Source organism: Stegodyphus dumicola, chromosome 1 (assembly GCF_044657685.1).
Source record: "Stegodyphus dumicola isolate Sdum_Otavi_A_Nest chromosome 1, ASM4465768v1".
Taxonomy (NCBI): Eukaryota; Metazoa; Arthropoda; class Arachnida; order Araneae; family Eresidae; genus Stegodyphus; species Stegodyphus dumicola.
The window spans coordinates 236,113,310-236,136,242 of NC_140768.1; the positions used below are offsets into that span (position 1 = coordinate 236,113,310).

The window sequence follows — 22,933 nt, forward strand, 5'->3', positions numbered from 1 at the left end:
GTTCTCCTCTGCTTGCAACTTGATTACAAGTTTTTAAATAAGTATTCATGAAGGTAACCTTCATAAGGAAAATAGAGATCGATCGAATTGAAATTATTAAAATTTTATCTATCATTATAAAACTAATTAAAAAAAGTATGAAAAAAGTTTAAGGTTTGTAAGTTTTGTTGTCAATAAGGAAAAATGAAAGTAGAGTCCTAGAATACAGCATACTTCATTTCAGTTTCACATTTTGCGCTTCTTAGAAACATTCCAGCGACAAAATATTTGCTGTTCTATATACAATTCTCTACAGCAGAATGAGCTTTAGTCGCAATAATGGATTTCGTATAGAAAACCCGTTGGAGACGTCTTCATAACGCTACCCCCCCCCCTCATAAAAGTGCGCAGCAGTTTTATGCAATTCGGCCACTGTGTGAATAGACAGAAACCAACATACGGGTGGCTCCAACATAAAAGTGTCTTGTAGATCAAAGTTTGTTCACGAAGAAAGTATATCTTTATGCAGGGCATCGTAATGGAAGTAGAATTTTCATCTGTTTTGCAGATCTTAACAACAAACTAAAATCTACTTCCATCACAGTGCACCTGCATAAAAGTGTACGTACCTCTATGAAGGTTGCTTTATGCATATCGGAAATTTATTTTTTGCATATCGGAAATTTATTTTTTGCATATTGGGAATTTATCATCAGGTACATTTAAAACATAGCATCCTTACGAACTTTTCTGCCTTTTTGAATAGTGGCCAAATTGGATACAAGTGTCGGCATCTTTATGACGACGAATGGTTACGAAACGGTCCTAATTAATTGAATATTTTTGCTACATTGCTATTTAACTTACAAGCGGCAATCACAATAGAGATTGTACTTAAATGTCATTTCAACTGTCTTCTATAATAACCGCCATCTTTGCTGCTTTTCTTCAAACTGTCGTGTATAGATCAATTAAGAGGCAACGCAATGTAAACATAGCTGCCGTCTAATAGAGCTGGGAAAAGAAAAGAATGAATTTTCAATTTACCTGAAGGTCTTTAGATGTGGAAAAGCCTGCTGTGCACTGGAGACATCGGAAAGGATGGTGCTGAAAGGATGGGCTGGAAGGGTTGTTGCTTTGATCTTTTTTATGGTTTTGCATGTGTGAGGTGAGAGCTGCTGCGGTATTGTAGCCTCTGTTGCAGACGGCGCACTGATAAGGCTTGGCGTTGTCATGCGTTTTCATGTGTATTTTCAGATGGTCACTGCGAGAGAATGCGGCCTCGCATTGTCCACAGCGGTATTTGCGGTCACCTGTGTGTAGTTTCACATGGCGATCTCGACTTCGTTTGTGCTTGAACAGCCTCTGACAGAAATCACACTTGAACGGCATGTGCTCGCTGTGCACCTGAAAGCATAAAAGATTGTCAGCTTTGAATAGGTATCCTATAAATAAGAAATGAATACAATAAAAATGTTGCGCATCCAATCAAGATATCTCAAAGTTCTTGAGCATGATATCACACAAATTTATCAACGATACACCTAAGCATCTACCATCCCCTTTTTAGTTCGGTACACCACGCATGATACATCTAAACATACACGTATGCGTTTGCCGTCCATTTTTATTACGATTCCGCGGTCAAACAATACTGAAGTTTCTAGCGTTGAGTAAATGAGACAATATACAAACTTTCTTCAATTTATACAGTATGAAGTATTTTTTCACAAAAATAGGTACGGTGTATCGATTTTTCTATACTTAAAGTGTAAACGTCAGTTTAACAAAGCTATACATGAAATGATTTACACTCATGTGCTGGCTGAATGAATTTTTAGCATGTTGTTTGCTTCGGATTCAATTATTCCAAATAGCGCTGAGAATTATTCGAAACAGTGAGCCGTATTATGAGATGAACAAATCATGTAACTATGGATCAGGTTCCTTTAGAAAATAATGCAATCCGCTGCCTGTTTCCAATGCTAACAGGCAAATAAATAGCTCTCAGTTTTATCATAGTGAGTAAATTCAATCTCAAAGAGTTTATTTCATAAAGCCTTTTAAAATTGTTTGATAAAACCTTTAGAAATAGTCCACGTCAACTTTTACATTGAGAGTCTTCTTAATATATCGATCAAATATAAAAACTCACAGGTTACGTGTTCGTTAAAAGATTGGAACTGAAAACAAAATGCTATATAACTAAATAAGAATTTTTAATTAAGAGTCATAACTTGGAATTAAAATTTTTTTAGGAAATGCTTTGATATTGCTTCTCTGACACTGCGGTTTTTAAAAAAAGGTTTTTAACAATTGATATAATATAAATACCTGAAACTTACATAGTACTGTATGAAAATGTAACTGCATTCTTCACTTTATAATTTTTATATTAGAGAAAGACATTTGCCATTCTCCTCTACTATTTCAGTCACTTCAGTATCATTTCATGAGCACCTTCTTTTTTCTTCCCGAATGCCTGTTCTCGGCCCAGCTGCTTAACAGCTTACGGTTTCATCAGTAAGGAGATCACACAATATGCTTCCATTTCTCATTCATTGTGATATTCTAGACCAGGACTTAATGAACTACAGAAAAGTACAAACAACAAAAATCCTAGCTAAATGAAGTAACGCAGCATGTGCGCATTGTTAAAACTAACAATACCCTGACAATGGTTGAGCGGTCAGCACGTCACACCCACATTCCGACAGTCATTAACGCCTCGCCCGCAAAGTACAGTATTCGTTGAAAAACTTCTATTTACTCTAAGAAAAGCAGTGTATTCACATGAAGTGATCGTTTCAGGAAACCCCGAACCTCGGTTAATCAAAATTCTGCTATGATAAGGATTTTTATAACTGAATCTTAAACATGCTTTCATTATCAATCCACAACCCTCGTATTGCAAAAATACCCGCTATTACCCATGGCTACCATTACCAAATGCGGCAAAAACAGTTATTTCACGGTCATTTTATTTTGCGCCGGATAACTTGCTTTATAAATCATAATCTTCGTTAGTTGTCTGAATAATGTGTATAAGAAATGGAAAAGACTTAACTCAAAATCTCTCTCTTTTTTTTTAACGGCAGGCACTAGCCATTTTTTTAGGCTTTCGCCACTATACAAAAGCCAGAAGGAGTGGTCATTTTATAATAAAGGCATCTAATAGATGGCCACTGTTACCTCCTATGAAGGGACAAACAATTTACATTCATACCTTCTCCGGGATTCGAACCTGGGCCTTATGGTATCGCAATAATAACTTAAAATCATGTTGCCAAAGTATAGTCTTTGCTACTTATCTAAAACTCAAAATCGCGATAACAGTCAGCGTCTTAATGAACTGAAACTCTAATTAGATTTTAAGATAAATCTAGTTAGATTTCAAGATTTTTCATAAAACATAGCTGAGCAAAGATTAAAAATCAAAGCTACACTAACTAATAAACTAATTAGTTAAAAAACGTAAAATCTAATTACATTTTAAGATGATTTCAAAATGTTTTATTGTTTTCAATAGAAGACACTAAACCCATTTCTTTTATCAAGTAGAAAAGTTAGCTTATAAATAACTTCAACGCCCGAAACAGATAACTTAATCAATATTCATATCGCTTCTAAAAGATACGAAATTTGATCAGTACTTTTTATTCGGAGGATAAATTTGCTAAATTTTTAACTAGTAAGAGCTTTATAGTAAGAATAAAACTTCTAGCCTGAGTGATGCTAAAATTGTGATCTGCAGTGCTGATTTCAATTTTCAAAAACTGTTAAAATTTTCCTTCAATTTTTTTAAAATTTTAACTGTGCTTCTTTACTGTATTACATCACGTAGGTACTACAGTATGGTATTCTTGGTGACCTGCATATTTTAATAGAATCATTATCTATCTAGAAGCAAAATTGAGCGAATTCGTGTACTGCTGTTGGCATGATTGAGTTAATAAACTACCAGACAGCAGGTTATTATATATAAAAAAATTAAATTTTAGAAATGAGTTTCTGGAAAAAAATATACATAAAAATATTCTCTAATGCATTTTCAACGTACGGCAAACATAAAAGTACATTTGCTTCCATTTCTAGTTATTCCTTCAAGGCACGCACAAAAAACATAAACAATTTTTTGTTACATCCAATGCAGTGGGGGTTCTGTGATACATCATAGATACATAATTGAAGACCATTGGAAGGTGACGCTAAATCCATAATAATATTCTTATGCTCTGCTTATTAACCCTTGAGCTCTACTAAATACATCTGGAAAAAAGAACTCTATATAATATTTGAAATTTATTTATCATTAAGGACAGGTTTGGATGGATTTGAAATGCTCATCACATTCGCTCAAAGGCAAGTTGCTAATGGAAAAATGAAAGCACCGAATTAGCGCCTTTGGAAACCACACAGGTGGCAATCATAGATTGGAAATCTAATGGCCCGTTTGTGACATTCGTTGGTTCTTGCTCAATCCGATCTCATCGATCAACGCCTTCGTGATATTAATTAACCAGAGCTCCTCATGAATGCCCCGTACTCTATGGTAATAAATTAAAACACCATTTTTGCATAATTGCCGGTTTGTCAGGGATAATGAGCTATATTTCTTTTTGCGGTTCACCGCGGCAGTGTGTAATTCCAATATCGGATTTATTAAATCGTGTCGAGGCAAATCAGGCGAGTATGTGTCCAAATATGTCCAGGAGAGATAATTGTCCCATTTTCGCCGAACAGCTTTGATTAGATCTAATTATTTTAATTAAATATTTATTAAATACTTTTTTTAGTTAAAGCATAGAGGGTAACTTTTCTTTAAATCAGAAATATTGTGTGTTAAGATATGAAATAAAATTACAACAATCTTTTTAAGTTATTTTTGTTAAATTTAAATCTGTATTGATAAAAACTTTTAATGTTTAATTAATAGAATTATTTTTTTAAATGTCCTTAACTAGCGTTTATAAATTATCTAGTATACTAAAATATTCCTTTAAACTACAGGAATGCATAACTTAAGTTAGAATAAATTGTTGATCAATTCATTTAATTTAAATTTTGTAATTGAATTATTTAAGTCGTTTGACAAAGGTCCTTTTATGTGCCTTGAAAAGTACATTTCTAGATGCTTAATTAAGATATAATTCTATTACGTACGTTATGGCAGAAGAACTCATTTAATATAAATATGAGGGAACAAAGATATCAAAGATATAATACGACTTGTATTGTACAAGCATGAAGAGACATAGTATGCCATTTGTTGTTGTCAATGCAGAATTGTCGTAATGTACTCCGAAGCTGCTGATCAAAAGAACATCCGTGTAAATGCTAAAAAATTTCTTTTTTGAAAGTCTTACTTTACCACGTCAAGTGTCGTCATCACGACATCACGACAAGTACGTCATCACGACATTCTCGGGGTAAGATGCCTCGTTATGAAATTTTCCGCATTTTTCGTGGGTTAACAAGTTTTGACTTTTATATAGAATTGACTAGAACATTCAACACAGCTCCCCAGGCAAAAGTACTAGCACTTTTATGCTCGCCTGCCAATGTTCGCTTTTATTTGGTACGCTAAAAAATAAAACAAATGAAAGCCCTAATTGCATCCCCTCATAGCACTGCTGGCGCTTTTATGAAGTTTTTTTTTTTTTTTTACATTAAAAAGTAATCTTCATAAAGTTGCCACTCGTGTATGTCAAGGTACCTTTGGGAAAGCTTTTGGCTTCATGAACATTGGAGAAACTATATAAAATGTGCCGGCAATTTATATAATTATAATTTTACATATTTTATATACACTCATGTCCATAAATTAAGGATAATTCAGAGTCACGTGGAAATCAAGTCTGAAATAAATATATCACCTGTAAAATCACATCTTCAAGAATCATATGCAAATTTCAGCAGATGACACCGATGGTACGTCACAATGACGAGAGTGTAAGACAGTGATATATAAGGAATACAGGCAAAGAAGTAAAATTGTTCGCAGGCGCTTTATAAGCATTTCAGTGCAATAACCGAATAGTTATGACACAAAGGACGCATTTGGATGATTTTTTACGTGGTAGAATTATCGGCCGTCTGGAATGTGGGCGTACCCAACTGGAAGTTTCAGACGAACTTGAAATTGTCCAGAGTGTTACCCCAGAGTTAAAACGCCGAATGAGGACGTGTATTTGGCAGTTACTGCCAAAAGAAACAGGCGGAGCACAGCCTCGGACCTGTCTCGTCAGCTCTCTTCAGCCACTGGTACGACAATTTCAAGGCAGACCGTGTACAGACGCTTAGGGCAAATTGGCTTATATGTTCGTAGACCTGTCAGATGCGTTCCACTTACTGCAACTCCCTGTCGCCTGCGGTTAGCCTGGAATAGAGAGCATGCATTGTGGACACCGCAACAGTGGGCTTGTGTGATGTTTTCCGACGAGTCCAGGTTTAGTTTGCAGTCTGATTCTCGCTGGACTTTCATATGGAGAGCTCCAGGTACCCGTTACCACCAAGAAAACATAATTGAACGACACCGTTACGGTGGTGCAGGAGTGCTCGTTTGGAGTGGAATTATTCTGGGTTCCAGAACTTACCTGCATGTTCAAATTGGAACCATAACAAGCCAAATCTATCGGGACGTCATTCTGGAACAACATGTACGTTTGTTTCGGGGCGCCATGGGCGCACAATTTGTATTTATGGATGACAACGCCCGTCCTCACCGTGCAAACATCGTAAGCGAATGCCTTCAATCGGAGGATATCACCCGTTTGGACTGGCCAGCATTCTCACCGGACTTGAATCCAGTAGAGCACGTGTTGGATACGGTTGGCCGACGAGTTGCAGCCCGTCAACCTCCTCCTGCATGTGTACAGGAACTTCGGGAGAGCATTGCTTTTTGAGTAGTGTAATATCCCCCAAGATCAGATCGATAATTTGATACTCAGCATGCCTAGGCGTTTTACGAACTGTATTGCATCCTCTGGGAGACATACAATGTATTAACAATCATACCAACCATGTAATATTGGTTTTTTGTAAATAGGTTTTTTTTTTTTTTTTTTTTTTTTTTTTTTTTGTAATTTGCTCCAGGGAGAAAAAATCGCTAATTTTTTTAATAATATCAAACATATAGCATTTTTTTTTTGCTCTTTACCTATTGTTGAATAAATAAACCTTACAAATAAGTCAAATTTGTTTTGCTTCTAACTCTTCCTTTGCCTGATTTCGCATTATCCTTAATTTATGGACATGAGTGTATAATACTATAATATAACTACCTCGGAAGCTCATCGGACTTTCAGTTGGTGATGTTTCTTCTGATGAGACATTATAAAGAAAGTTTTCAAATGCAAGTTGTAGATCATTGAAAATGTGATGGAGGCAATCAGGTTAGAAACTACATTACCTCAGGAAAAGACACGAAAACTTATGCAGGACTTCTATTGGAACATCAGAAGTGTATAAGGTGTGAATGCAAGCCTCAGGATAAAATGCTTTTGGGAAAAAAAAAAAAAAAAGGTACCATTCGATCTCAGTGAGAGTAAGTTGTTTACCATTCGTGATAAAAATATTACTCTGATGATAACAAAAAGCAAAACGCATTCCTCCTATTCGTACTGTAAACATATATATTTCCTTCCTGTGGTCTTAATTATGAGAGACCCCGAAGAAATGAAATTTCACCAGAAAAATAACAAAAAATGTAAAATTTCACAAGAAATTAGGCTTATCTTATCTATTATTATCTTATCACACAGGAAATATTTACGAAGAACTAAGTCATGCAACAAGTTTTTCTGGGTTTTCTGAGTTATCATATTACATTAGGCAGAATGTTTCAATAAAGCTTGTTCTAATATTATAAGCAACATGTATATAACTTCGTGGTAAATTTCATTAAGCATTTTACTTGAAAGCACTAATTTAAATGTCACATACTGCCCTGAATGATTACGCATTTTGATAAATGTGACAACCAGTGCAATTCTTGTTTTAGATAAAATATTTCTAAAAAATAAATGCTTAGAAATTAAAATTGTGTCTCCTAAGATACCACTCCCAAAGTAGTATTTATGCTTTGGATAGCGTTTCAGAATATATTTTTTACCGAATATAAAATTAATTTAAGTCATTATCAACACAAAAATGCAGTATCATGAACAAATTTGACAGGGAGTCAATTAATCACGGTGAAATATATCCTTGAAAAGCAAGGGGAGAATAATAAAGCTTACTGATATTAATTTCGGTCACTTAATTTTCTCTCTTCTTAACTGCCCAGTCATTACAATTCTTTTTCATACCGTCTGCAAAACCCGAAATGAAGTAAATTAAAAAATAGTGAATGAAAAAATAAATGAAAAAAACTACGTTCATTCATGAGCTCCGAGTCAAACCTGATCAGCCCATACCATCAATCATTGGCTTGACAATTCATACCACACAGATACGCAAAAAGATATCAAAAGTTTAGGCGATGGGATAGTTTGTACTGGCGCATTTAAAAGTTGGAAAATATGTTTCTCTCTCTGCAGTTCTCGAGCAATAGAATGCGGAATTAAAAGTAAACATCAGTAGTAGGAATATGATTATTAACAGTCAGTCTTTTGCAAGTTATAAGTAGGGATGGAACATTTGAATTCTTTATTATTTAACTCCTTTTATCCTTTTAATTTTTAATTAAATGTTTTTCATCCTTTTGGGAGGGGACCTTAACTTTTTCAGCTCAAAGTAGAAGCTTAAAGTGGAGAGAGTAATTTTACTGTTCAGCTCAAAGAGGAGAGAGTAATTTTACTGTTGTCTTAATGGTCCTAATAAAACAAAAAAGAAAGCAAAATTTGAAGAAACTTTTCAAAACGTTGTAGATATTTTGAAATTATTTTATAATTTTTTCGAAGCTTAAAAAAAAAGCGAGAAATTAATTGTTCTTTACAGGGAATCAAACTTTGTACTTTCAGTTTGCCAGATGAAAGCATTTATTCCATACACAGCAGCAGAATGTGCAGGGAATGCCATAATTCCTTGCATTCTCCCCCATTAAAAGGGTGGCTGGTTTAAATCCAGTTTTTTAAATCCGTGTACAGCTGAGATCCTTTTTGGCGTGTCACTCTGTAAAAACCTTATTTTGAACAAATCAATTATTTTTTATTTTAAGAAACTTTCCTTTCCCTTCTGATTTTAGTTTCTTTCCAGAATGCAAATTTAAATGACCTACATGTAAATATCAATGTTTTCGGAAGTTGTATTTAAGTAGCAGAATTTAAGAGTCCGCGGTAGAAGAGTTACGAATTTATGCCACCTGTTTGAAGTAGCTCTATTGCTGAATTTTTTGTGCTAGCCACTTACTTTAAATTGATAGTATGTACTCGGCTTTGCAATGTGCAGGCGATAAAGCGGATTTAAACTGAAGCAGGAGACAGTCGTGTAGCTAAAATTTAATTCATTCTGATTGTACATACTATTTTGTATTTAAGTTAATTAGCCACAAGTGGTGTTTAAATTGCATGTGTGTAAGTGCATGTTCTATTCAGTTAGTTAAAATAAAAAGGTTATCATAACTTTCGTCAACGGTCATCTGTTTTTCAAGACATAGCAAGAATTCGCTATCTCGTCTTCAGCATGGTCTACATTTTGTGCTTTCAAAAAAGAAAACGACTCTACAACTCGTATGACGGTAAATAGTGTTGACGATCGGCTGTTGATCTTATGCTACTGTCGATTTTATGCTATGTCGATCTTACACAATATCGACTGTATGAATGCAAGACTTCCATGCTAAGGCTTTAATTTGAACTCTCTTACTAAACTCACTTATTATGCGTTCATTTAATCTTTTTTGACTGTACCTCGGAGCGAATAAGCATCATCATGGAAGGTTTAAATCGACTCATTGACATTGACAAGATAGTAGGCGACATAATTTTACCAGCTGTGTCAACCCTGATTGGTTTCCCGTGTTTTTCAAATAACCTTTAAAAGTTCTTCTCATGTAATAAGCCTTAAATGCTGCGATTATATTAAGATCTGATGACTTTAAATTAGGAAGTGTGAGGTAATATTTTAATAGTCAAAACGACTTCAGCACTCGGTGATCTAATTTCCAAAACAGGGTGGAGTTTGGTGCATTGTCAGTCAAAAAAGAATTTTTAAGGGCATGTTTTTCAACATTAAATAAATCACCACGTATGAAAAAAAAAAAAAAAAAAGAGACACCTGCTTTGTGAACCAAACATTTTTATTAGTTAGAACACTGGCAAGTGACTTTGGTCTTTAGAGTTTGTAATTTCATAGATTTATAAACAAGCAAAATTTTATAACCTAGTCCCTTGCATTTGTACGAGACAATAATAACAGTCAGATTTATTCATTATAGAGGCCCTATATGCCAAGGGGTCTCAAACTATTAATTCAAATTTAGAAATTAATGAATACACGCTGAATCTTAAGATGGGAGACACTCAAAATTTCAGGTGATTTGGGCGCCTTACTTCATAAATCCATCTTTGACAGCAAGATAGATTTTTTTTAAATCTATTCTTACCTGTACCACGATAACGAGAGATTACTGCCTTACAAACACCCTCACACGTAGATTATGATATCATCATGCAGACTAATTTTAACTTAGAAGGGAGACCAGCTCTGAAATCATAAAATTTTAGCAGCTCGAAAACGTGTGACTGTTCTCAGCTTTGATAAAGTCGCATTCAACATTAAACAGACTTTTTTGCCAATCGCTAGTGGATCAGATCTTTTATTACACTTCGATATTATTACGTGGATTTCTGAACAACATTTTAAAACCATGTTATTTTATAGACTGGATGAAATAATAAAAAAAGGGGGTTTCTAGTATCTTATAACGCATTGACAAAATTTCTAATTTCCGCTTTTTGAGAACACTATTATGTGCAATTAAAGTATAAAATATATGGCTGTGACGAAGTTTTGCCATAACATATGGATTGAAGCTTTTAAATGCATTTCTTTTCCACGCCTTTCTTTTCCTTCAAACAAAAATGCACTTTATAGCATTCCTTTATGTTAATTTAACCAGTTTTTATGATTTAGATCTTTACTGTGACTTCAGCCTTTCGTTTTTCCACCAGAATGCAAATTAATTTACAGCATTTAAACCGAGATTGTTGGATTGTAAGAAAGAACGTGTTCTGCCTTTCGAGGCAATGTTACTAAGTTTTTGCTAGTTAGGATAAGATTTCATTCTTCGTCTTTGCATTATAGATTCTTAGGCCGGTTACATTTGGGAGTCAACTTCGCATTAAACTGAATTCTGTAGTCTTTGATTAGTAGGTTAATTTTAAATTTGAACTTACTGTTACTTTTAGTTACATTGCGACAAGTGGTTGGGTAAACTATAAGTACGAATCCTGCGTTATGTTCCAGTTCTGAGTTAATGAAAATGTTTGCTTTAAAACCTTCTTAAGACTTTGCAGTTCTGTCCAGACATAGCGATAATTAGCTTATTGTCTGTTAAAAGTTTGATACTAGTTTATGCTTCCAAAGCAAGTCAAACTTTATTTATGCTTCGATATTTTTCTTATATCATTTTACCCACGAAAACGAAATTAAAAATCCTTTTAAAACGAAATTAAAAATGTGGCAGAGTTTTTTTAATTAAATTTTAAATTACTTTTTAGTTCAATTTTAATGTTTTTCAACAGTAAAGATTTAGTTTTAAGAGTTCTGTAATAGATATTATGTTTACTGAAAAAGAAAAGCAAAATATCGGTACGACGTTTTTAAATTTTAAAACTTCAAATGCCTATTATTTATTTTCTTTTTAAAGTTATTTTAATTTCATTCAAACTACGCCGTCGCCAATCCGCCAGATGTAAGTCTTTTCAATTACTTTCCATATTATAACCATACGGTAAAGCTCTAAATATCCGAACTAACTGGACTCAAAGTTCATCCAAATATTCGAATAATATAGATAATTGGATTGGGCTTTTCGGAAAGTTAAACACTTAAATCTGAAGAAAACACGCCAAATTAAAATTTAAAATTAAGCAAAACTGAAATCTTATTTTGGCGAACATTTTAGATGAACTCTGTCGATTTCGAGGGCGATTACACACAGATTCTTCTTCTTCAGAAGCAAAAAAATTCTCAGGATTATATTAATTTTATAGATTGCAGTTTTGCCTAATTTTAATGACTAAATGCTTATTTACTGTGATGCAAACGAAGCAAATTTACACTTTTATACATCATATTTAATTTCAATTAATATTATACAACTAAAAATGAAATAATCTTAATCTCATTAAGCAAAATATTTTCAAATTCTTTTATTAGCTTTCCTTCTGATAATAATAAAACAAGAAAATTATTCCAGATATGAATTCCTTGAGTGAAAAGAAAATCGGCAAAAAAATCGTCAGTTTTTATTTATTTATTTATTTAAGCCCAAAAAAGCTATTAGTCTCGAAATACGATTTTGCGTTGTTTCACTTTTCACTCGAGTAAATAATTAAAAAAATCTGAAAGAGTTCAGATTTTAAAGATCGCCCAAAAGGATTTGTTAAGGATTTTTACATTCTCGCTGAGCTCGCAGTCTGCTGTTGCACTGACTCCTGCTAGCTTTATTATTAAGGACCATTTTCTTGATATTTACGCAATATAGAATTCAACAGCAAAAGTACAAAAGTTTTAAAAGCAGCATAGCAGCGTATGTTGAGAATACATTCATGCAGAATCTTCATTATTTAATATATATAGAGGGATATTGTTTGGTGGCAACAATTTAAAAAGAGATTCGCCGTTTATAGTCTATAATGGGGGGGGGAAATAATCCTGTACTTCTAAATAAAACTTTGCAACAAGTATTCTAAATATTTGTATTAAATATATTAATTAAATTATCTTATAGACTAGTTCTGCCATCAGATTGCAGTTCTTTTTAATGTGTACGAGATCTTATATTTTCAAACATTTGGAAAACTATAGTAGTATTTAATAGGTGTAATATAGTAATCTTAAATTTCAGATTTTTTTTTTTTTTTTTTTTAAATTTAATTTTTGAGTTTCCTCAAAAAAGTTTCTTGAGATTTGGGTGTAATAAAACCTAAAGAGTATTAAACACAAACTGCTAAATATGAGGAGTACTAAATACAAACTTTTAGATTATTAAATGTAAACTTCTGGGGAATTGATTAAATAATTGCTTTTACAAATATTATATAAATATTATATAATAACATTTTAATATGTAAGCAAATGTTATATTGCATACAACAGATTATAACAAATGAATACATTAAAAAATTAAAACAAATTAATATGTAAGCAAAACATGGTCGCATAGCTTAGTTTTGACCATTGTAAGAATATGTATTTAATATAGTTATTAAAACTATGTAAATAATAATCAAATTATTTACCATTTTTGATGTATACTTTATAAAATCTCTTTCCCAAATGGGAGTACTACAGCATGCTATTACTGGAACCCAATACTGCAACATGTTAAAAATCTAAAGACTGCTTCTGATTAACTTCCTGCGATGTAGACAACTGTTCAAAGAAGCATCCTTCAGCAAAGTAAGCTGATGAAATAGATAGTGACTACGTGAATTATTTTCTTCGAATCACGTATTTGCCACATTTGTTTCAATCTTGACACAAAAGCTTAACATCGAATCTGATATTGCTAATGCATCCCATACTGCAAATGCAAATCATTCCATAGATAAGATATACTCTAAACAGTGAAAAAGCAATATCCAGTTCCCACTTTCCTGTTTATTCTGAATACCAATGATTCCATTCTGAATACACATGAGTATACTTTGACACATTTTTAATTGGAGGAGAAAATATGCTTTAAGTTACTTGTCCATTCACGTGTACATCAACATCCGGATAGGAAGCTTATCTAGGGTGCCCATCAGACTGAGCAATCACGACCTTTGGGTGACAACTTCAAAAGGTGTTTGTCTTCTACTCTTGACAAATAGCTCCTGATAGAGAGGGCTTTCAGCGGAGGGGACGAGGGCTATTGTCCTTGACCTACCTTTAGGAAAATAAAAAGCTACTACAAAGTCCGACAATTATATAATGAGATAAATTTTATTCTAAGCAATCTACCGGCGCGATCTTGCATTTGTAATTTGATAATAATGAGAAATATTTTATTTTTTTGCACAAATGATGTTTATTGACAGAAAAAACATCCTGTTCTTAATTATGATTTACATTTACAAGCCGATCCAATTTTGGCTACATATTCAACACCATTGTTTTAAATCAAGTACACTATTTAATTGAACGGTGTTCCTATAAAATTCCACTATGGACATCCTTTATAAGCGTCCACGGACTATTCATCATAATAGTGCTTACTAGCTATTTCACTGTATGTGTTGTATATAGTAGTTGCAGTTAGTTTTATTTAATCCACGGGTCATTTTCTTTGCGTCATCTATTTTTTTATTATGCCATCCACTGTATTATAGTGTCAATTTCACGCCAAGGACTCTCTGAGGTTTTCTACTTTCCTCCTACAACCTCAGTAACACATTCTTTATCACATTACTGGAATAAATTCAATTCATCGTCTATATGACGGTACATATGCGCTTATTTCATAATTAATGACAATGACTTAATAGTCTTTCAACTACAGGTACAAAACCCAAAGTAGTTGTTAAACCTGAAAGATAATCATGGTCCAACACGGTACATAATACTGTCCATTCTGTACTAGGCGATATTCCTCTCATATTTTTTACATGATTTACTCCTTTATATTTTAATGGGTTGTTAACCGAGTTTATGTAATTTTGCATGCAAAATGCCTCAGTAGCACATTTAACTCATAATAAACTTGGTTTGTTGAAGTTTCTGAACATTTCGAAAATTCATGTGTTTGTTACCAAAGAAAACACTGCATATATACGTTCTAAGTTGAATCACATTATATTCTACATATGCAAATTTTCTTCATTAAGTAACGCGTTTTGTAGCATTACATAAATGTTCATTATTGAAGCATGTTGTTCATTATTTCAACAGATTTTTAAAAAGGGATTGTTCGGCATCGAAACTATTTGTAAGCATTAACAGGCAATGGACAGTAATTTTATGTAACTTCAGGAAACGATTTCTTAAAAAAAAAAAAAAAAAAAAAAAAAAAAAAAAAAATTGAGATAATTCGAATTTTGAATAGAATTACTCTACAATGTATTATTGCGAACATTCCGATGGACAACCATATAAAAGTTATTTAAATAAATAATCTAACAATTATGATAAAAATTGTAAAACATTGCATAAAAAATGTGAAATTATTCTATATGTGCCAAAAAAAATCTGATATTTTCGAAATCTTAAAAAATCTTCTAAAATTTTAGAAAATAATCGTAGAAGTTCGCGCTGGAGAAAAATTACTATTTTATGAATACCGACAAAGTTAATGGCGGACTTCGGTGATATTGTCTTTTTTTAATACATGAAAAGCTATAACTTATACTAAAAAACATTAATGTCTTAATACATAAAGAGAAATGACTGTGGCACAAATAAATCTCTTCAGGGTATAAATAATTAATATATGAAACATTTAAATTAATAAAATGCGGAAGTAGCATTTTCAGAATGGAACTACTATATGCATGAAAATATTGATAATTACGCAATTATATTAGACTAATTATATTTCTCACTACCGTTAAACTTTTAATGATTATTGGATAAAAATATTAACATGCACTAGGCTAATGATTCTGAACATAAGATTTTCACAAAGGAATCTCTGCTTCTTTTTAATGTCTTTCTAGTAACATTATTAAAGTCCACTTAAATGGCGACCTATAATTGCTAAATATGCCAAGATGGAGGACGAAAAACAATACCAGCAGAAGATGATATTTAAGAACTAATTCATAAAATGAATTAATTGAACTGAATGATGAGGATATTAAAGAAGAAGAATCGTCATATAATTATTAAGTAATAAAAAAATGTTTTCCTTTGTAGAAATTTAACGGAATCATCAAGGTAGCAACGGAATTCAACCGAATAATAATGTACATTCCCCTGTGTTCGAATTTAAAATACGTGTCTCTGTCAAATTCGGTTTATATTTACAAGGAATTTTTTTTTCGATATATCAAGGCTTAAGAAAACTTTACGGAAATTCGTATGATAACTTGCTCATAAAGATGTTGTTCTCTTGTGCAGATCAGTTTCTAACTAGAAAAAAGGATGAAAATGCGCGCACATTTATGATAAGACACACTAGAATTTTCATTTGCTTTGCTTAGTCAGACTAGCAAACTGAAATCCTACTTTCATAGCTGTATCTCCTCTTAAAGGCACCGGCATCTTTATGAAGAGTGCTTATATAAAGTGCAAAATAACTTTAAAAAAAAAAAAAAATCTGAAATGTTTCAGATTTTAAATTACGTCCAAAGGGGCGTTTTTTTAACGTTTTGCGTGTACCTTTATTTATTCAATATCATGTTCTTTGCACTTAAACCTTAAAATTCAGTTCAATACCAAGGTCGCAAAATAATTTTAAAATGAGCATATCTTTAGAATTTCCGATACATAGTTCGACGCCCTGAAGATAAAAAGGTTTTTTTTCCCCCGTGGAGTGTTGCCATTGCTCGCTTTGAAATCGTTGAGTTTGTTACTCAAAAATTCGTTAAAGGTTTACAAAATATGCAATCGATAATAAAACAAATTTCAAATTTAGGCCTTTCACATGTCCATATTCGCAGTAGGATTACGTCATTCAAAATTCGATGGCTCTATATGTACCGTTATTTTATCACAATGCGAGAAATAGACATACATTTATGCAGATTTTTCATTATTTAATTTCTTCAAATATAATGCAGGACTCTAACATTTGGTGGCAACAATTTGAAAAGTGAAACGGATATTTATAGAGATTCGACGCAAAATCGCAAACGAAAACAATAGTCCTTCAGGGACACAGCTCCTTTGAACTAATAAATAATACATTTAAAATTTATCCTGTATTCAATTCGGAATAAACATATGGGGAAAAAGAAAAGAAAAGAAAAGAAAAAAAGAAGAACATTAACAAACTGCACGGAAAAGGGCCAAAACTGAAAATGAAAAAGAAATTAACGTCTTGTGCTGCATCGTCATCAGGGGGTTGGTGCAACGAAAGAAGTAAATAAATCAGCTTGTTTCTATAAAGACACAAAGTTAAGTTTAAAGCTTAAAAATATTCTCAGTAAAACAGAATTTTTAAGCTTTAAACTTAACTTTGTGACTTTATTCGTATAGAAATATAAAACAATCAAAGTAATATGTGTCTTTATCATTCTAACCGCTATAGGCCAAAATAAAAGTTGCAAAATTATAGCATCAAAAACATAAAAAAAATTTTTAATATTTTGAGCAGACCGTGTTCAAAGAGGTGCAAATATAAGCAATCTAATACATGAAAAAGTAAAACTAGAAGCAAATTTTAAATCTATATAGATCGAAATAAAATCTTTAAAAACATTATTAAAGCTGAGAATGTTCAATTTCAAGTGGTCAAAAAACATATAAAACGAAAGTAATTCAACGTATGAAAATTAAACTACAGTTATAAAAACAATAATAAAAAACAAGAAGAGAAACTAGTTCTTAAAATTTGTAACGTTAAAGCAGCAAAAGTGTTTAAAAAAAAAAAAAAAAAAGAAAAAGAAACTTTAACACTACTTACTTCGGCTTGTAGAGGTTGAACGGATAAAGATATCGATTGCTTTAATTGTTTTTCTGAGTATTTTTAAGCTTTAAACTTAATATTGTGTCTTTATTCGTTCAAAAACAGGCCGATTTATTTATTTCTTTCGTTGTACCAAACCCTGATGACGATGCTGCGAAAATGTAAATTACTTATTTCATTTTTGGTTTTGACATGTTTGAACCCTTTTCTTGCAGTTTGTCAGTGAGCTTCTGGTTTTTCTTTCTTTCTTCTTTTCTTTTTTACACATATTTATTCCGAACTGAATATGGTATACATTTTAAGTGCGTTTTCAGTCCAAAGGGGCTTTGCCCCTGCAGAGGACTATTGTTTTCGTTTTGCAGTTTTGCGTTGAATCACTGTAAATGTCCTTTTCACTTTTCAAACTGTTGCAACTAAATGTTAGAGTCCTGCATTATATTTGAAGAAATTAAATAATGAAAAATCTGCATAAATGTATGCATATTTCTCGCATTGTGATAAAACAACGGTACATAGAGCCATCGAATTTTGAATGACGTAATCCTACTGCGAATATGGACATGTGGAAGCCCGAATTTGAATAACAAACAATTTGAATAATCGATAACAAAACTAATTCCAAATTCCGAATTTGGACTTCCAGATGCCCATATTGGATTGAACGGAATAACGCTTCCTAGAGCCATCAACTTTTGAATAACGTAATTTTTCACCGAATATGGGCATCTGATAGCCGTAATTTGGAATCTGTTTTATTATCGATTTCATATTTTGTAAAAATTTAACGAATTTTTGAGTAACAAACTCAACGATTTGAAAGCGAGCAATGGCAACACTCCACGGGGGGAAAAAAAACATTTTTATCTTCAGGGCGTCGAACTGTGTATCGGAAATTCTAAAGATAGGCTCATTTTAAAATTATTTTGCGACATTGCTATTGAACTGAAATTTATGGTTTAAGTGCGAAGAACATGATATTTAATAAATAAAGGTAACTCACAAAAAAAAAAAAAAAAAAAAAAAAAAAAAAAAACGCTTCTTTGGACGTAATTTAAAATTTGAAATCTTTCAGATTTTTTATTTTAATTTATTATATTATAATTAGGCTTTGAAGAAAATCGGAAAGCCAATTTCTTGCACCAGTTCTGAAAGAATTTTAAAATTCCAGAATGAGCTTTGATATTGCATGTCTCGTTACCGCGACATATACATACCAGCGGTTAACCAGGCAACCGTCGTCGCAAAAAGTAATCATCGAGTGCATTGTATCACCAAAAATGTCAACTCTGAACCAGTACGTGGCAGCATCTTCAAGTGAAAGTGATTTTTAACTAGTTTTCCACAAACGAATCCGCGTTTTTGACCACGAAAAATAATTTTATATGTACCTTTTGGAATTTTCGTATTGTTTTTGTTGCTATATATGTATATAGGTTGTTATGTTTGTTGTTACATATGTACATATTTTTTTGCTACATATGTACATAGGTTTAAAATGAATTTTCTTTTAAATCAGTTGTGACTAAGGGCATCTTTATGACTTGTAAGAACATTAGATTCCTAACTTTTTTTTCTTCTTTTGGCTCACTGACCCATTTTCGAGATTAATTTTATTCAGCGCTTCTCTCGAGTTTTACTCATTTTACCCTAACTTTCTAACAACGGTATACTAGACGTCTATCGAATGTAGCTGGTAGGCATTAACTGAACGCATAAAATTTAAGGTATTATTGCACTTGCACCTCATCAAAATTTTAATTAAAACTTAGGCAATAGCGATGATAACGAATAAAGACTTTTTCACAACATTTGCAGTATATTATAAAGAACTCGAAAAACGTGCACAGTTTCCTATCATACTCATGCATAGTGATGTATAATAAAGAAACAATATGTCACTTGGGAGTTAGTTAGTTCTAAGCACTGGCCCCCAGCCCACACACACACACACACACACACACAAAAAAAAAAACCTGTAAAGTAGATACATACATACATTCCAAACACTTTCGGTGAATTAGTATATAAATGCGTCGTTTCCATTTCTGTCTTTTTTCTGAAATTTAAAATCTTTATAAATTTTACTTTCAATTAGTTATTATTATTCAAATCTTCTTCATATTATCAAAATCCATCTTAAATTTATAAGTTACCTCAATTATTTCTGTTTTCAGTATGATTTTCTGCTTTGTTATATCTCGATACCAATATTCTTCTTATTCTCATTCACAGTTTGCATAATATCTCTTGCAAATTTTCTAAACAATTTATAATTACTAAATAAATCCTCAAACTTCGCAAATTTATATTTTTCTCTCACACTTCCAGTCAGGCAACAGTCCTCGACGAAATGCTTTGAATCGCTGAATTTATTACAAACTTTACATATATCATTTCCCTGGAGGTGGAACCTTTTTAAATAAGCAGGGAACCTTCCATGTGCAGTGAGAATTTGATTAACATCTGCATGTCACTTGAGAGTATTGGATCACTGCAAGTACGGTTTGTGGTCATGTTTTTAGAACATTAGACCGATACTGGTTCATCAGATTCTGTCATCAGATTAATCTATCATCAGATTAAATTCCAATCCCTTAGAATTAAAGCATCAGTTTACGAGCAATATGTCTCATCGTCTTGTCTGAGGGATCGAATGATAGAATCTGGTATGATATCATAAAAAAATGATTTTAATACTTTGTGGAAAAGTTTAAATATTTATTTGAAAAATGTTTCAACCAACTTTTAAAAGGGTGTTCTTATTTTACATTTGCTTTGCTTTGCCTCTTAGACTAGGGCCTCATCAGTGGCCGAACGGTTAAAGACTGCGCAATGCTGGTAGTTCACCCGCTGTTCGAGATCAGGTGAACAAGGTGGCTGCATGGTTGTTTTGCCTAGTTTTCTACATATATATCTTGAATATTAGCTAGTTTCCTTTAAAAAGGCTCCACGAAGGCATTCCTTCCCTTAGGCAGATAGTCCTCACGTGTATTGTCAAATTCAAATAACCAAAGAATCAACCAGCAGCCTCTTGAACTAATACCACCCTACTAGATCTCCTCAGCGCCCACGCGTGAGCGATAACGCCGATGCTAGGAAACTTAATTTAAAAATTTTGGAGTATAATGCATTAATTTTTAACCAAAAATCAAGGAATTCTTCTGATTAGTATTTAACTTTTAATGTTCAGTGTTACGGTATGAATTACAAATCGAACTATTGAGAGTGAGAAATAGTTGGCAAAATAATGCCAGTCAGCTCCCAGAATTTATGTATCATTTTATTCTGTGTATAGTGGGTACCAAAATGTATAAATCTCTCATACAAAAAGATTGGAGAATGATTCTACTTTGTTGTACCCGAACTGACTTTAAAAATTCTACCAAAGAAAACCGATCTTTTTGGTATTATTTTAAATAACAATAACAGTAGTAGCAAAAAAACATCATTTAGTTGATTATTTCAGATATTTAGCTATGCGGTGTACTCAGTGTTCAAAAATTGTTTTTTATTTTGATTTTTGTTTTGCGGAGCCTCTGAAAATTTGTATGGAGCCTTAGGCTTCCATTCGAGGGTACTTTGATGGTAGCAGGTAACTAAAGAGTTGGGTGTCTTTCCAAATAATTTATTTGCTAAGTGTTACTGCTTATATTGTATGGCTTACGTATTATTTTAAGTATTACTGCATTCAGGTGCAAATACCTGCGAACGGGCTGGCTTCATGAGAGTTTTCGTAGTTTTTTTCCACATTTAACGTAAATACGAGTCAATTTCGCTCAGAAATTCTTCCGCAAAGACGTTTTTCTGTTATGCATGTAGCCATAACGTAGGTAATCTAGTGAATAAATCTAAAATTTGGAAATTTTCTGAAGGAGTATGACAAAACCTTGAGTTATTCTTATCAAATTGGCAAAAATTTGTTGTAACGACTGTACTTAAAGACTGATGATTCACGAAACGCCAAGCTGTAAGACACTGTAAAATGGCGAAAACTAACACAGGGTGGAGTATGATTGCCCACCATAGAAGGCGGAGTCCTTGAACACCGCCGATAAAGGCCGCTGCTGCGCCCAATGGTCGGGCACTCTAAGATTGATAGAGTCATTAAAAAGGACATTAAAAGGTGTCGGACAGCTCTCTTAATCGGCAACAAACCATTGAGAAGCTCTTATCGTGTCCAGTTTGCCTACGTGTCCCTCTTTCGTCTGAAACTCTCATTGCGTACAAAAGAAAATGCGTGGGCAAAGCCAAGGGATATGATTATCTCTTAACGGAATAGGGAAGTTCAATGCTATGTCAGAAATAGGAATGGAAAATGAGATAGTAAAGCACGGAATTGCTGAAAGCTGGCCCAACGGAAGAATGAAAACTCAAGGACAATTCCAAGGATTCAGTATCTTATTTTATTAACTGTCGAGTTAAACTGAATTCGGCTTGATCTAAACGCTAGTCTAACTACCTTAGACTGCAGGACGAATTACCATTCTGCCTTGTACTTTCGATACCAGAAAACTAAATAACTGCAACGATGTAAAATAACTAAATAAAAGATTTATTTGAACTTTAGCTTAAAAGTATTTTGTAAGGCGACTTTTAAATCTAAAATCAAACCAACTCGTTCCCCTATTTTACGATTATTAACTTCGCTTCTACCAAAGAACACTCACTAGCTCGTAAAACAATGCTAATGGCAGATAATAACAGAGGTTTTGCCGGACGAGATAATTTTGCCAATCTTCTCTCTTTAACTTAGATTTTCGATCTAGTTAAAGAGAGAATTTAAAATCCATTTCAGTTAAATATTCTAGTCGAGCAGACGAAACAGCAGAAATTCAGCAAACAACATAAAAATAACGTGATAGTTAAAATATACCATACGAAATATCTTATCTTACAAAATATCTTAGTTTTTAATGCATGATTTCTTCTAGCTATGTTTGCTAGGAAAAGGTAACAAATACTATGCACACTATGTACTCAAACTAAATGAAAATAAAGTTTTAAACATTCCATTCTGTTTTCATTATTAGGGAAGAGCCTTACGAAAAACGAACATGAAGGAACGCCATGAAGAACTTTCGATTTGGTGACAGACAGATGGACTAATATCAAGTGAAGTACAGATGTCTTTCTCATGCCAACGAACGTTTGCAAAAATAATTTTAGATAACAGGTTATTTTTATACTAATTTTTTCCTGTAATATCTATTGCCTTCATCAACCTTCACCAGAATG

At 32.8% G+C, this 22,933-nt stretch overlaps 1 protein-coding gene across 2 annotated transcripts in view; it reads right to left on the bottom strand.

Annotated features, from left to right (window-relative positions):
- Nucleotides 1-22,933, bottom strand: part of LOC118192763 (uncharacterized) — a 475,278-nt gene that overhangs the window by 12,659 nt on the left and 439,686 nt on the right. For both annotated transcript variants that reach the window (XM_085826561.1, XM_035363775.2), the window contains one exon: nt 1,027-1,386. In XM_085826561.1, the coding sequence (XP_085682687.1) occupies nt 1,027-1,386 (360 nt within the window). The remainder of the gene's footprint in view (nt 1-1,026; nt 1,387-22,933) is intronic.